At 27.5% G+C, this 15,518-nt stretch overlaps 1 protein-coding gene across 1 annotated transcript in view; it reads left to right on the forward strand.

The window, feature by feature from the left end:
- LOC129961745 (uncharacterized) overlaps positions 1–14,380 on the forward strand; it is a 77,141-nt gene extending 62,761 nt beyond the window's left edge. Inside the window, exons 7-14 of the mRNA XM_056075294.1 lie at positions 471–551; positions 2,415–2,496; positions 4,831–4,907; positions 5,686–5,823; positions 7,920–8,054; positions 9,135–9,283; positions 11,082–11,241; positions 14,068–14,380. Coding sequence (XP_055931269.1) covers positions 471–551; positions 2,415–2,496; positions 4,831–4,907; positions 5,686–5,823; positions 7,920–8,054; positions 9,135–9,283; positions 11,082–11,241; positions 14,068–14,139 — 894 coding nt within the window. The 3' untranslated portion in view covers positions 14,140–14,380. The remainder of the gene's footprint in view (positions 1–470; positions 552–2,414; positions 2,497–4,830; positions 4,908–5,685; positions 5,824–7,919; positions 8,055–9,134; positions 9,284–11,081; positions 11,242–14,067) is intronic.
- Positions 14,381–15,518: the final 1,138 nt, after the last annotated feature.

Below are 15,518 nucleotides of genomic sequence, written 5' to 3' on the forward strand. Positions count from 1 at the left end.
CCTCTAAACAGATTTTTATTCAAATTTGCAAATTTCGTATGAAGACCGTATACCAAATTTCACTTTCTGACTCGAAGCCTCTTTTTGGGTTATCTTTGTCACATACAGACAGATAGACATTTTCCAAAAATGTGTTTTTCGAACACAGGAGATTCATCTAAAGCGTGGAAATTCATCAAAATCTCGAGTTCTAATTTTTCGTCGATTACTGTACTATCTCTAAAAAATTAATAATATTAAAAATGGGGTTAGAATTCTAGTTTATTTAGAGTAATTATGTCTCATACTTTTACACTTTTGTTTTAAACACCAAATTTTTAATTTTAAAAAATTTTACTGATAAGGTTGCATATCGAAATTTTTTTTATTTCTTATTACCAAAATTAATAATTATTCATAAAATAATCCTTTAATGTTTGCTTCTTTAAACATTTTCATTGTTCAATGATTCAACTTATTTCATCTTTCAGGAAATTCCATCGCATCCTTTGAACGAAAAGACATTAGCAAACTGCTTGAAGAGTCGAGATCTTCTAGAAGAGGAATTCAAGGTGAGTAATCTATTGGGGATTTTTCCATGTATCTGGATCTACTTTTTTCTAATAAACACTCTGTCACGAACTGTTTAGATATTATTTCACGAAATTAATTTCTGAATGCGTAACATGCAGAAAAAGTTATGAACAGGTGCCTGATATATTTTCATAACGTGCTTTTGAATATGGATCATCCTCCCCCCCCCCCTCTGTTTTCTTCTTTTTTCTCTTGGACAGTAAGCAAAACATGTGTTCAAACAAAATACCACGTTCCAAATAATATCGTGATTATTCAATTAAATTTCGGAGTGCTTATACAAAAATCAATCAATAGTTTGAATCACTCAGTTATAAAATTTGTTCCGTAACAGAATTTTTCTGGCTGGTTAAATTGACTTAAAATAAAATGTACTTTCAAAGAAACGCGACAGTAAATAAACTATACGCGTGTTGAGAAAGTTACTCCTAAAGAACTATCTTTATCAATTTTATTGGTTTGAATCCTGATTTACGTAAAGAAATACATAAACATTTTTATTGCTTTGAATATGGTAGATAACTATTCCTTTAAAAAATATTTTTTTATGAGAAATAGTTTCATCGAGGACTTCAAAAAGTGATCGATGAAAACACAAAAAATCTTGCTTAATTTTTAATTAAAATTCTGATCGAATCTTTAAAAAAAAATCGTATCGAATTTCACGTTTTAATCTCCTAAATGTGTGCCAAATTCGGTTGGTTTAGGTAAAATATCTAGCCTCTACGGAATCCACAGATATGTGCATAAACATACTTTCTCCTTTACTATTAATAAAAATTGTCACTTAACAAGAAATGGCCCTATATCAATTTTCAAAGTTTTATAGGAGCAAGAAGAAACCGGATTTTTAATTATCAACAACAAATACTTCTGACATTTTTCGGATTTGTTAAGAAACTATAATTTCATATCCGTAATAGATTTTCCTCGAAATGATGGCCCGATAAAGTATTTCAATCGTAATCATAGAATTCATAATAAGCAGAATTTGCTAATAATATGTGAAAGAATTTAAGAATAAGTGAAAAGGAATGACGCGGAAGAAGAATAAACTAACACAAATTGCCATTTTGGTAAAATAACTGTGTCTAATTTTTTTTTTTTTTTTTTTGCATTCTTTATCTTATATCATTAATTAAAATATTTTGGATGCATATTGTACAGTCATATACTGTACTGTATCACTTACCACCGCGACAAAAACAAACAAAATGGAAGTTTTCATTTTAAATTTTCAATATATGATATTACCGCTAGCAAGTATTTACAAAGAAGTGTGTCCCATTAATATGATTTTTTTTTTTTTTTTGCATGGAAAGTATCTTAATATCTACATTTAGAATATCTGTATTAGATCTTCATGGAATGCGACAGCTCTAGTAAGTGAATTTAAGGAGACAGTATACAGGCAGATACTAGCGACAGCATCATCCGTATATGACAAAATATGCGTTTCTTTATACCTCATTCTACAGCAAGAGCTATATGAAAATGAGCAACTTAGTTTTCAATATAGGTTTCAGTTGTACAGATAACAGATTGTATTTGCGTACCACATTCTTTTCATATGTACCATTTATTTTTAAATATTCAAAATTGTCTTCCTTGACTTCTTAATCTGGCTTAAATATAAAACTTCATATTATTTTCCCCTTGGTAATAACTTGAAAAAGACGAACCTTAATGAGTACAAGAATCAAAATCTAATTCATCTGAATTTATGCTGAATATTTCATTTACAAATGTAAAATTAAATGCCATTGTTCATGCTCAGTGAAATTCATTTTGAAGCCTTAAATAAATTCAGTGAAACATTTAAACTGATTATGTATTTTTAGAAAATTCCCATGAATATGCCAAAGCTCGATTCGATTCCAGAAGGAGCACATGTCAAGAATAGATATTCGAACATCCTTCCGAGTAAGTATCCCTGTTATCTTTTAATATAACTCTAATGATCCTAATTAGAACATTAGCATAGATATCTATTATATTCTATGCAGAAAATAAAAAAAATAATCTAATAAATAATTTAATGCAAATTAACTAATAATATTATGAATTCTGAGAATATAATGAATTCTCAAAAACATCAAGAAGATTTAGATCGGACATAACCAAAAAACAGCTAGCGAACACGAATAATTATAATTTTAAACAGTAAACGATATTAAATAAATTAGTAAAGTTAAAGTTGTTGTAGAAGAACTAAAATTATATTATCAAAAAAATTTAAGCCACAATCGATTATTTCATGCAGCAGAATGATTTTAGTGCACTCCCACAGAATGCAGAGGATATATTCTAAGTAACAGAAAATCGCTTAACACGGAAATCGCATTATCTGATGGATTTATAAAAGTATAAATATTTTTTTTAATTTCATGTACGCTTATTTCTACTGGGATGCAATTCAGTGTGAAATATGATTTCATTTCAAAGTCTTTTAATGTTATTTCAAATTTCTATAAATCTATCTTTAACTGAAAATTGAAAAAATATTTTTCTTTTATATCTTTATATTCATACATTATTATTTTATAAGCCCTTAATTTATCAGACTAATAGCTTCACTGTTCATATATAAACAGCATGTAATACAGTTTCTTCCTAAATGAGAAAAAATATAAATATGAAAACGTTACATTTTATCTTATGCAATATGGAAAACTAATTACATAATGCCGGGTAGATTTAAAATCTGAAGTGAAACGCTTCATATTGATCATGTGGGCATGAATTCACAATTAAAAGAAAGATGCTATTATTATTAAGAGGCTTAACATCTCCAATCTCAGAAATTCATCGCACATTTCTTATTTTCTTATTGCTTGATAAATTTACTCTTTGCCATTTCAAAATAATAATCAATACCTGCTGTCTTTAAAAAATAATAAAAATCTGTAAATTCTTTTGTTACTGAATATCAAAATAATAATTTTTTGAACATTGAAATACTAACAGAAATTCGACTAAAGGCAAGATGGCCGCAAGTTTTGGACATGATTGAACCAAAAAAATTCTGATAATATGTGAACTAATGCGCACTAATAATGACTTAAATGCTCTCATATTAGCATAGTGTGGAAGTTTGTCCACGGTCATTCCGATTCCAATATTATTTTCTTATTATGACTGTTATTCAAAGGTATCAGGTCAACCATTAGTAGCCATTTTGATGCTTCAAAATGGATTATTAACCAAGAGATGAAATGCCCCGTACTACATTTATCTCGTTTACCCCGGTGCTGGATTACTTCAGAATTAATAATTTCATTCAATAGCACAGACTTTCGAGAAACTCTCGGTTAGCATAACGCTAACGAGGCAAAGTTAAAGTATAAGCTATATCTAATGGCAAAAGTCAGTCGATGTATACAGTCGTTTTATAGTTACCATTTCATTTCAACTATTGATTTTGACAATGGAATTATATACAAGAGTTTAGGTAAAATTTTCCACTGCTACTGTTTAACTTAGAACAGCAATGCTAATGAAGAATGTATTCACGTGGCATATTTATTTTCAACATAAAGATATTTTCAAACATCATAAAAAAAATTTGCGACCGTAAAATTGTTTATAAAAAGAAATATTGTTAACAATATTATATTATTGACAAATAAAAAGAGTTTCAAATGTGTAGTGATATGCCAGAAAAAGAAATCTATACAAGGACTTGTTCCATGCTATTAATTAATTACCATATTAATTACCATTTCATGTATATTTTCTGATGTAAAGTGGAGAGCTTTAAAATGGGGTTCTATCTTAATTATCTTCATCATCTGTATACGGTTCAAAATAGCTCTTCATCTAGAGACCGTTTTAAAACGAGATATTGGTTTAATTCAACTAAAGTGCCAATTATATCCAGTTAAAAACAAAGACAGAAATTCTATAAAATTATAATTTTTTTAAAAAAGATTATGCTATTTTCCTGTTAAAGCTTACTAAAATTTGTAACTAGATAGTTAAAACGCAATATGATGCTTTTCCATCGAGTACTCAAAAGTTTATTGCATAAAATTATCCTTTCTTACGTTAATTTATGAAAGAAAATGTTGAGTAGAATGTTGACATTTCATCTGAACGAAAATGTAATATTTTCAGTATTAAAAATATACAAATAGTTATGTTTCCCTTGTATATTTATTATATTACATTACGTATTAAGAAAAATACCCTATTTATATTTATGTAAATATGCTGAAATCTCTCTCATTGCGAATTCAATTCTGCAATTCCTTTCAGGACCAGAAAGCAGAGTAGTGCTCGCAGAACCATCGGGAGATCCTCTAAAATGCTATATTAACGCTAATTTTGTTAAGGTAAGAATTTTTAAATTTAATTTTCCACAATTTTAATGTACGGAGTATTCATTGTATAATGGAAACTTGAATGTAATCAATTCGCAGTATTACATTCAAAATAAGTTCGAAGTTTTTAATAAAGAATTTTTTCAGAAACCAATTCGATTACCTCAACAAATGATTTTATAAAAAGTTTTTTATTTGCATTAATTAATCTGTAATTATGGACTTAACTTTTATGAAGAATTTAATAAGAATTATCTAATTTGCTCAGGTATTTTGTTAGTTCGGCTGTAGCGTCCAATGCGTAGTAAAATTTTGCGCCTCTTCTAATTTTGTATGTGCTAAAAAATGAAATAAATATATAATAGTTTTAACATAACTTTGTTCTTAAGACCTGGCACTTGGAACATCTAATATATCCTCTATACCACATCCGCGTCGTTACTTAATTGATGTTTATATATTGTCATATGTTACGAAAGCTCGAACATTAGCAGAGTACAATTATCGAATATTTCTTGATGATCTTTATGCCTTTTTAATACTTTAAAACTGTGAACAGTTTCAATAATTTTAAACTAATTCCCTCTTAGCTTTGCCAGTTTCAAAACGGTTTATTCTATTTTAATATATTGCTTCTTTCCCTTAAATTTCATTAGAATTAATGTCAGTATGATTTTTATCATTTAATAGTTTAAATTAAGAAACTTACAAAATATATTTTTAATTTTTGTTTTCAAGGTAAGATTGATTTTTGATTAATTGTTTTCAAAATTAATTCTTTTTTTAATAGGGATATGAAGGAAAATCAGCGTTTTATATAGCATGCCAGGCCCCTTTACCAGAAGGAATCGAAGATTTCTGGAGAATGGTTTGGGAACAGCAGAGCAGAGTAATCATAATGCTAACAATGTTCGAAGAAAATGGCACTGTAAGTATATTCTGCATTTTACAAGAGTAATCCCCAGATAACTTTCTGAACTGTTTTTAATAACTTTCGAGGCTCTGCTGTGCAACGATAAAAGACACTGCATTTATACTTCTGTTCAATCGTATTGAATCTGTTATTCATTACTCATTTGGCCGTCAACAAATCCATGAACTTTTATTTCACTATTCGTTTGGCCGAATTGGAAATTGTTGATCAGATACGAATATCTTTACTTTTGGTGCAAATCTGTATTCTTATGACATTTGTTTTCAGACTTCGTATATTTTTAAATGAATAATTATCTAGTTACCAATAGGACCAAATCATTCTTGTCGGTAATTCCTTTTCATTATCGGATTTTTTTAAAAAAAATAGTAATGTGTAATCTAAAAGTAATAAAGAATAAATAAATGATTTAATTTCAATTCATAAATATTAGAATCCAAAGTTTCTCATTTCAATCATTGAATCTAACAGAAATTGTTTTTGAAAAATTATATGTACACATTTTTTTTCGCAAGCTTTCTTTTAAAAGGCTTACGGAAAGTAAATCTCCGTTTAATTTTTATACTTTAAATTGTTTTATCGTTTTATTTTAAATTTTATTTTTTTAAATACTGCAATTTAATTTTAAAAATTTCAAATAAACTTGAAACGAATCTTGGAAAGAATATAGATAGGTATATAATCCCTAATTTCTTTGAAAAATTAATTTTAATTTCGCAAAACTTAATTAAACATTTTAGTTAGCAATTAAACAATTTGTAATTTAATCAAACGTTTCTAAATATCATTTTGCTATGAAATGTGTTTCGAAATTCCTCGGCATAAATATTACCTTCATAATAAATAATAGCAAAAAAATTAGTCGGATATAAATACAAAAAATAAAGTTCTGTCTTATTGATTATTTTCAAAAATATTAATTGCCTACAACTAAAGATTTAAAAAAAAATATATTGGTTGCATATTGACTAAAAAAATTTAAATGAAAAAAAACACATTCAAATGCAGAAAAACTTATTTAGCAGATCTTTCAAGGGAAAGTTCGGAAACGGCGTATTAAGGAAAATGATGCACTCTAAATCTTGGTTCAAAATGCGAAAAATTATTTACTTTTCATTTACAATATAATGAGTGAGGCTGTTTGTAATAAAGTTTCATAATATTTGTAATGTTTTATTACACTTGTAATTTCAGCCAAAACCAAATGTTAAATGTAGATTATAATTTTTATTGCTATCTATTATAAAAAGTTATCCAAAATATTGTAATATATCCAAAAGATACAATATATTTTCGTTTTGTCATATATAACATTCGAAAAAGAGGAAATATCTATGTATAGTTATTCAAGAAATAATCAAAATGTTGTAACTATTCATGTGTTTTGTTGTTCAATTATTTTTTTAAAAAATATTTTACCTTTCATTAATATTGTCACAAAATTATAAATTAAATTAAATTCCGAAAAGATTATGAAATTTTACAATTGTACTATGAATCTGAAGTAAGCAATTTACCGCTTTTTTGGGCTATACTATAAGTACATCGCACCCATTAATACATCATTTTGGAGTCATCCCTTGAACGATCTACTGAAGAGATATTATTGTACTTGAATGTCTACTTCCATCATTTCAGATATTATTGTACTTGAATGTCTACTTCCATCATTTCAGATATTATTGTACTTGAATGTCTACTTCCATCATTTCAGATATTATTGTACTTGAATGTCTACTTCCATCATTTCAGATATTATTGTACTTGAATGTCTACTTCCATCATTTCAGATATTATTGTACTTGAATGCCTACTTCCATCATTTCATATTTTTTGTTTTCAAGCAACTAATTTTTTTTATTTCTGTTTATCAATTTATAGACAATAAAGATTAAAAAATTAATCATTAAAACTGAACTTTATTTTTTTAATCATCCCATGCATTTTGAAAACATTATAAATTATTATTCTTGCCGAACGTCACTTTGATTAATCTTTATGTACTTTTAATTAACACATTTCCATCAATTCCTCAAATTTATTAAACTGATGTGCATTCCATAATAGGAAAATTTCTTTATTCTTTCCAGTCTCGGTGTGCTGTATATTTTCCCCAGAGTACTCTAGTGTCCCAGCAGCCATATGGAGATTTCCAAGTATCTCTTGTAAAGAAAGATGTTTATGAGTTTTACACTATTTCTACCTTGCGTCTTTTGGATTTAGAGGTAATGCTTTCTTTCTAATGTAAAAAGGATTGTGATGTTTGTAATTTTACGTAACATATTAAAGATTGTTTATTTCTCCCTGTTACGTAAGGTTGATATCAAAAGCGAACTAACTTTTAAACAGAGTTCGCACATTAAATGATTTTTCAAAAAATACAAAAGGGTAAATTAAAATACAGACTGAAAAAGCATGCTGAGATATGAAATAGTAATTTCATTTGGTCAGATAACAAAAACCGATAATATCAATGTGATTCATAAAAGATTAGGGTATTAAATCTCACCATATTGTTTGATATTGTATAACAATATATACTAGTATAAAATATCTTTGTCCAGTTTGGAATATGGCTAGAATGGATAAGATTGTAATTCATATTTATCTGTAATTTTCATTGAAAGGACAGCTTAGTGAGCATGCTCGGTTAATATCTTGTATATCCATATTTTCTGCCAGTTATATTTCATTTAAATCAATGAAGGATTTCCGATTATGCAGTGTCTCTAGCCTCCAGGCAGAAAGGGGGACCTAAAAAAATTTGTTTTTCTAGTTGCTAAATAAATAAATTTGTAAAGTATATAAATTCAGTCGAATACATATAATATTAACATTATAATTAAGAATAACTGGTCAGGTTCACATGTTGCATTACGTTAACTTTGTTATTTAAATATTTATAAACTCCGAACAACAGCTTCAATAATATTCTCTGCATACGTGGATGTCGGATAGTCTTGAGTCAGAATAGATAACCTTGAGAAAATATATTTCTCTTTATTTAATAAAGCAAAAAAGATTAATGTGTGGGTGGATGCATACGCGTGTGCGTGCGAATTTTTTCTTTGCTCTATAATGTGTACTCTTGCTTAAAAAAGGAATAACTATAACTAAGGAATACTAAAGGAATAACTATTATAAAAGGAATAATGCATAAAATATTCAGAATCAAAACATGCCATAATAATTGGAAAACTGTCAATAAGGACAAAAGATATTTTATGCATTATTGTCAAATGTAAAATTTTAATTTATCATGGACTTTATGGAGTAACATTTAACATGGACTTTATGTATTACAGAAAAATTTATTTCGTGACATTGCTCATTTATGGTTCACTGGATGGCCTGATGTAGGAGTGCCGAAGGATCCTTCAAGCTTAATCACCTTTGTGCAACAATGCAGGCCTTTCATAAACTGTAATTCAGGTCCCTCTGTTATTCATTGCAGGTTGGTATTCTTTCTGTAGGTGACACGCAAAATATTTTTATATATACATGTTTATATTATGAATAAAACATAATATTTTTTACATTAACATGTTGACTATTATTATCGAAGTAATGTATCATATTCAACAAATGTATCTTAGGATGACTAAATTATTTGGGGATTTAGAAATTTTTCATTATGGCGTCTTATTGTAACGAGAATCGATTGTACATTTTGAGCAACTTTCTTTTGATCGATTGGCCACAAAAATAGGCTGGTATGGTCAAATTGATATACCATTTTCATGCCAAAGCAACATATCATTCCAATCATCAATTATTCAAAAATATAAATTAGCAGCTTGTATAAATTTCATTTATCTAACTTGCTGAGTTTTCTTACTTATCTTGTTCACATTGTGCAGGTTGAAAATTTACACTTTGATAGATTTATTCCAAAATTTGATTTGGATCTATTATTTTGGTGTAAAGAACATATTTTGAAATTTGTCCTTCTAACTTATTGAGTTTGTAAGTAATCACACAAGCACACGAATAGAATGACCTACTTATTATTCTTTAACAGATTTGTCTAAAATCTAATACAAATCTTGTAATAAAATGATATGCCAAATTTAATTAAGTAGATTTTAATATTAAGATGGCATGGCATATTGTACATCAAGTAGCATATTGGTTGAATTTAAACATGTCAATAAAAAGAAATAAAAATTAGAAAATATAATCTTTGAACTTTTTGGATATATTTTTAACATTATTTTGCATGACTTTGCTTACAAATTTCATAGGAAAAAATGATGAAATAAAAAGAAATCCCTTAGAATATGATTTTAACTTTCAATAATTGAAAAATAAAACACAATTAAATATATGTACGAATTATAAAAACAGTTTGAATTTCCTTGCAGCAATTAAAAAAAAATTATTGTAAATGTTACATAAAAATATTTTAGAAAATTTGTTGAAATTGGAGAAATAATCGGAAGACAACTATAGTGATATCATAAAAGATATAGTGCAGAGATCCTTTTTGTGTCATAATATATTTTAAAACTATCGACGAAAAATGCTATCAAAGTTTTGCTTAAATTTTAATTTTAAAAAAAAAATTGAAAAAAAAAAAAAAGGTCACAATAAAATTCATGAGTTAAACGTGTTGCATTTTTGAGTTATTGAATTCACAATCATTTGAATAGATATACCTATAGACAATCAAGCCTGTAATAAATCCGGTCCAAAATTTGGTATACGTATACAATTCTGTAGTAAAACCGTACACTAAATTTTATTCGCCTAGTTTGTTAGGGTTTTTTTTTTTGTTGTTATTGTTATACTCACATGCATTCAGATAATTCGATTTCCCATTGATACATCTTATTCAAAATTTAAAAACGAAAAAATTTACAATTTTGTTTTTAAGACCATTTCCCTAATTACTTCTTCCTAACTAGTCGTATTTTTTAATTATATTCACGATCAGGCTTAATACCAAAAATTATTATTTATTTATTTGAACTCGAGAAAGCCAGAAATTTGATGAATAGACAAAATCTCACACACGAATTTTTCAGCGACTACAATATTTATTATTTGCATGTTCAAAAATTATATTATACCTGCCCAATCGAACGGAACCATGACACTATCTATAATAATGGCTCAGATGTTAGACCATTTTATTTATTTATTTATTTTTTTGTGCTTGACAATATTTTTTACTTTTCGTATTCCTGATTATTTTAAAATTTACACTATGGTAAAATATAAAATATTTTCACTTTTTCTACCTTTTCCAGTACTGGCACTGGTCGAACCGGCGTTTTCCTAGCTCTGGATATTTGCATGCGAGAATATGACGAATCCAGGTCCATCGACATTCTGCAGGTTGTTTCTCAACTTCGGAGAGACCGCGGAGGAGCAGTGCAGAACAAAGACCAATATATACTCATTCATGAAGTACGTTTTATCTATGATTGTTTAGTTTGCTATCTATTTATCTGCTATTGTTAGTAAGTTTCATCTATCTTCTTTGAATCATGTAAATCGTGCCAATTAACTGTAATAGCTCATTGATTTTAAGCCAATATTTTCGCTCGCGCGCGCTTGTATGTGTGTGTTGGCGTTCTACAGGTCAAACTGCTTGACTTACAATTGCCACATTTGACACGTGTATGCCTTGAAGGGTAAAAATGTGTTCTTCTGAGAGATTTTTTAAAAGTTTCAATTAATTAAAAATTAAACTGAATTTGTGTGTGTGTTTCGCGATAATTTTCAAAATTATTATTACACAAAAATAAATATTACACCGTATCGAAATTAAAAAAAAAAAAAAAAATGTCTTTATAATGACACCAATTTACTACTCGTTCGGATTTTTTCCCCCAAATTTTAAGAATTTTTTAAAAAAAATATTTTTTGCCTGATTTCCAACAACCGAATGCGCTGTTACCCTGAAATTAAAATCTTTCCATTGTTTTATCAAATAATGAAATCATAATCGCATGATTTCCTTCTGTTGTTGATAATAAGGATTCTGTTTATTTCTTTGTGATTTATAAGACAAATAAAAAAAAATGATGTTGCAATATCATAAAATTCAGAAATAGATGAAACGGATATTTACATTTTTAATCGCACTACGAAGTTATAGAATTGTCTCCATTAGAAAGGCTCATATACATGATGAACAGTATAATTAAAACATTAGAATAATACGAATTTAATGTCAAACAATTTTGAGGAATCATAAAAACGGGAGATATGAAAAATAATTTATCTGAAATCAAACATAACTCGGGGAACTAGCTGATCGCCTGAGGCGATAAATGAGAAATAAATAAAAATATATACAATTTCATCAAGTTACAAAAAGAATACCTTAGAATCGTTTCACAATTGTTTACTTCTTTTAATAGATTTTTATAATTGGGACCAGGAGCTAGTTACAACATTTTTTGAATATATATATATATATATATATATATATATATATATATATATATATATATATATATATATATATATTTACCATTCTTTTTTATATGTACAAGAAATAGAACCATTCAGCAATTTTGTAGATTTTAACATCAGAAATATATATGCAAACCTGGTCGGCTATCGGCCATATTGAAAGAAACATATTACTAGCAGCTAAATTAGCAATATTTAAAGTATTTTTTCGTTGTCATTTTTATTAGTTAGAATACAAAAGACATTTGATAATTATGGTTTTTACATAATTATCTATTATATATTAAAAGTACACATTTTAATTAGCATAATAACATTGAGTGATGTCAAACGGCTTACACTATAGTAAAAAATTACATAGTCAACCAACAAAAGAAAGTTACTCTTCATCAAAACTACAGTTAACACAAACAAATAACAGATATTATTTCCTCTCGCACGTTTTGTGTGTGCAAATTAAGTATTGCACCTGTTCTTCTTTACCTTTCTAATTCCTCCGTATTTCCACAAGCGGAATTTTAGAATCCACATTTCAGAATCTGTATCTGAATTGAAAGAATTTTTCTTCGCCTTCTTTTTTCCCTTCGCCTTTTTTTTTTTTTTACTTTTAACTTTTTTTAAACCGTATCATTCCTTTTGGTTTTTATTTTAATTTCTTATAAATTATATCATTTTTTTTTCTATTGCTTTTTTTTTCATGCCTTTCTGTTAAGAAGGCATATTTCCCTTTCCGTCGGCAATAATTTCATCAAAAAAAAAAAAAAAAAAAAAAAAAAAAACGAACAGCAAAAAAAAATTTTGTGGATAGGAAAATAGATGACATGTGAAAAAATTAAAGTGATAGTGTATATTATTCTGTTTACTTTAAAAAGAATTTAAAAAAAAAAGATCGCTTAGCATTTTTTCTGACGTGTATTAAAATGTGTTTTTTTTTATATTCTACTGGTTCCCCGGAGATATTGACTATAGTTAATTTCAATTGAATCGTTTATGTAAAACTTTATGCACATTTTCCATCAAATTGGCAGACATAAAGTCATCTTATTTTAATAGTCATACATGTGTTCTGCTCTTTGAGCATGTAAACTTTTTTTAATGTTCCATCATAACATAGCGCTATTAAAAATGTAACTATCTTGCTCATTTATCTTATAAATCTTGCGATATTATACCTACTTTTTTGTCTTGTAAACTACCTCTATATTAAACAAAAAATTTCTTTAGCTTTCAACAATGGAAGAAAATCACTCTACCAAATATTTGAAAATACAAATGATCCAGAACTTATTTAAAAATTTCAGATGTAAATAAATTATGGCCTTTTCCTCGGCATTTAGAAGAATATCAAAGCATATAGCTCATGGTTACATACATTCAGAATTTTCCATCGAAGTAATGGCCGAATCGTGGCTATTTCATCGCGATAAGATGCCAGTAAGTTTCTCCTACCGTTAAATCGTATCCCGATGTTTCCAAAACCATTTAATTCATCTAATCTCGCCTCATGTGATAATATTAATCGGATGAAGCATTTATTTATGGGAAAACAATTCTCAAGCTCCGAAGAAGCACAACGTGGAGGAAGCGGTCAAAAAGCAACTTGTTGTTCGCATTTACAACTTTGTATGAACAAGGGAAATAAGGCATAATTGCACACGAATTTTACTTCAGAGGAAACACCAAATAAAGTTATATCCATTCTTCTGATGAAAAATATGATCAGGCACTTTTTGAATATAGTAGCAATTATCATATTATTGTATTTCAAATTACTCTTGGTGATATGTTTTTAATATTATTATTATTCAACAGGCTATGCTTGAATACATTTCTCGAGTGGAGAATCAGACTCACTGCCCATCTATCTGTAGCAAGAATTCGTGATGTGGCGAATGAACATAAGTGAGATTGAAAATCCAAGCAATCCAATTCTGAAATGCTTAACAAACTTGTATAAGCTGTGCAATTTATGTGTGAAAGAATACAGTTTTGTTAAAATATAAAATATTTAATCGTTTGTACAAAAGAATATTTTATGCAACTTTAATTTTGTTGAATGTATTTTAGCGTTTATTGCATTGAAATTTGTGAAGAATATTTATCTGATTAAAATTATAAAAATTAATTGTATTTCTGTTTTATTTTTCTCTTAATTAATAATAGATCTTTTGATGGATTTAAAAGTTATCTTTCAAATTTCTTTTATGAACAATTCTGAGAACACAAACGAATTGCATTCATATTATTTTTTTTTGAATTTTTTCTTTTAATGAAAATTAGTGTTATATATTTCTTTCAATTTTTAAAATAGATATGAATTTTCGAAAATCACAACGCTTCAGAATCTGATATTATTTATAATATGTTAAAAAAGTTTCCCACTGTTTAAAAAAAAAATGCATTTAATTTTAAAGCATATCACTTAAAAAGACCGGTTCCTGTTTTATTTCCTTTATTTTGCTAGTTCATGAAGAGGTCTAGGTTTATAAACGAAAATCTATTCTATCAGTTGTAATATTTTGAGGACAATTTTGTGTTCAAACAATGTGCATTTAATCTTTTATTTATTTTTTTAAATATAGATATTCCTCTCTATTTAAATGAATTTCATTTATTTCTGGGAATTTTACTTGCTTTAGAGGATTTTATACAATCATTATTTTTATCTTTCGAACAATATTTCAGGAAATCAGGATGGATTTTCATTAAACCGATGTTCAGCGTCTATAGTGGATTTACTTCCATTTTTATGAATATCTCATGTTATATTAAAGTCTCGAAATGAAGTGACCTCATAGTATTAATTGTCTTCTGTTATAAAGTAAATAAATATACGTAGGCAATGTGTTACAGTATATAGCTAATCGTAAAGTTCTGTACGTGGGCTTCTACAGCCACTTAATGCCAAAAAAAAGAATTTGCATACTATCTGTGCAAAACTATTATTATAATTTCCATCTGAAGGCTATTCTTAAGTTTTAGATATCAAATTTGTATTTTAAGTTTTGCAATATATCAATGCCGTCTAACTAAGAAATACTTTCTTTGTGTTGGTTTTCTGTACGCAAAGCCAATACAAAAATTAGTTCTGAATGATTAGAAGTGTTGATTAGTTTGACAAATTTAGATTCTTATATTTGTAAAATCATTGAATTCAGAACTATAATAGCAATAAAAAAAATCTTCAGCTATGAAAATGGAGAGTAGTAAAGTGAAGAATTATTCACCATGTTTGTAGACTGTTACCTGACATTATGAGTCTA

Source organism: Argiope bruennichi, chromosome 2, assembly GCF_947563725.1.
Source record: "Argiope bruennichi chromosome 2, qqArgBrue1.1, whole genome shotgun sequence".
In the NCBI taxonomy this organism is placed as follows: domain Eukaryota; kingdom Metazoa; phylum Arthropoda; class Arachnida; order Araneae; family Araneidae; genus Argiope; species Argiope bruennichi.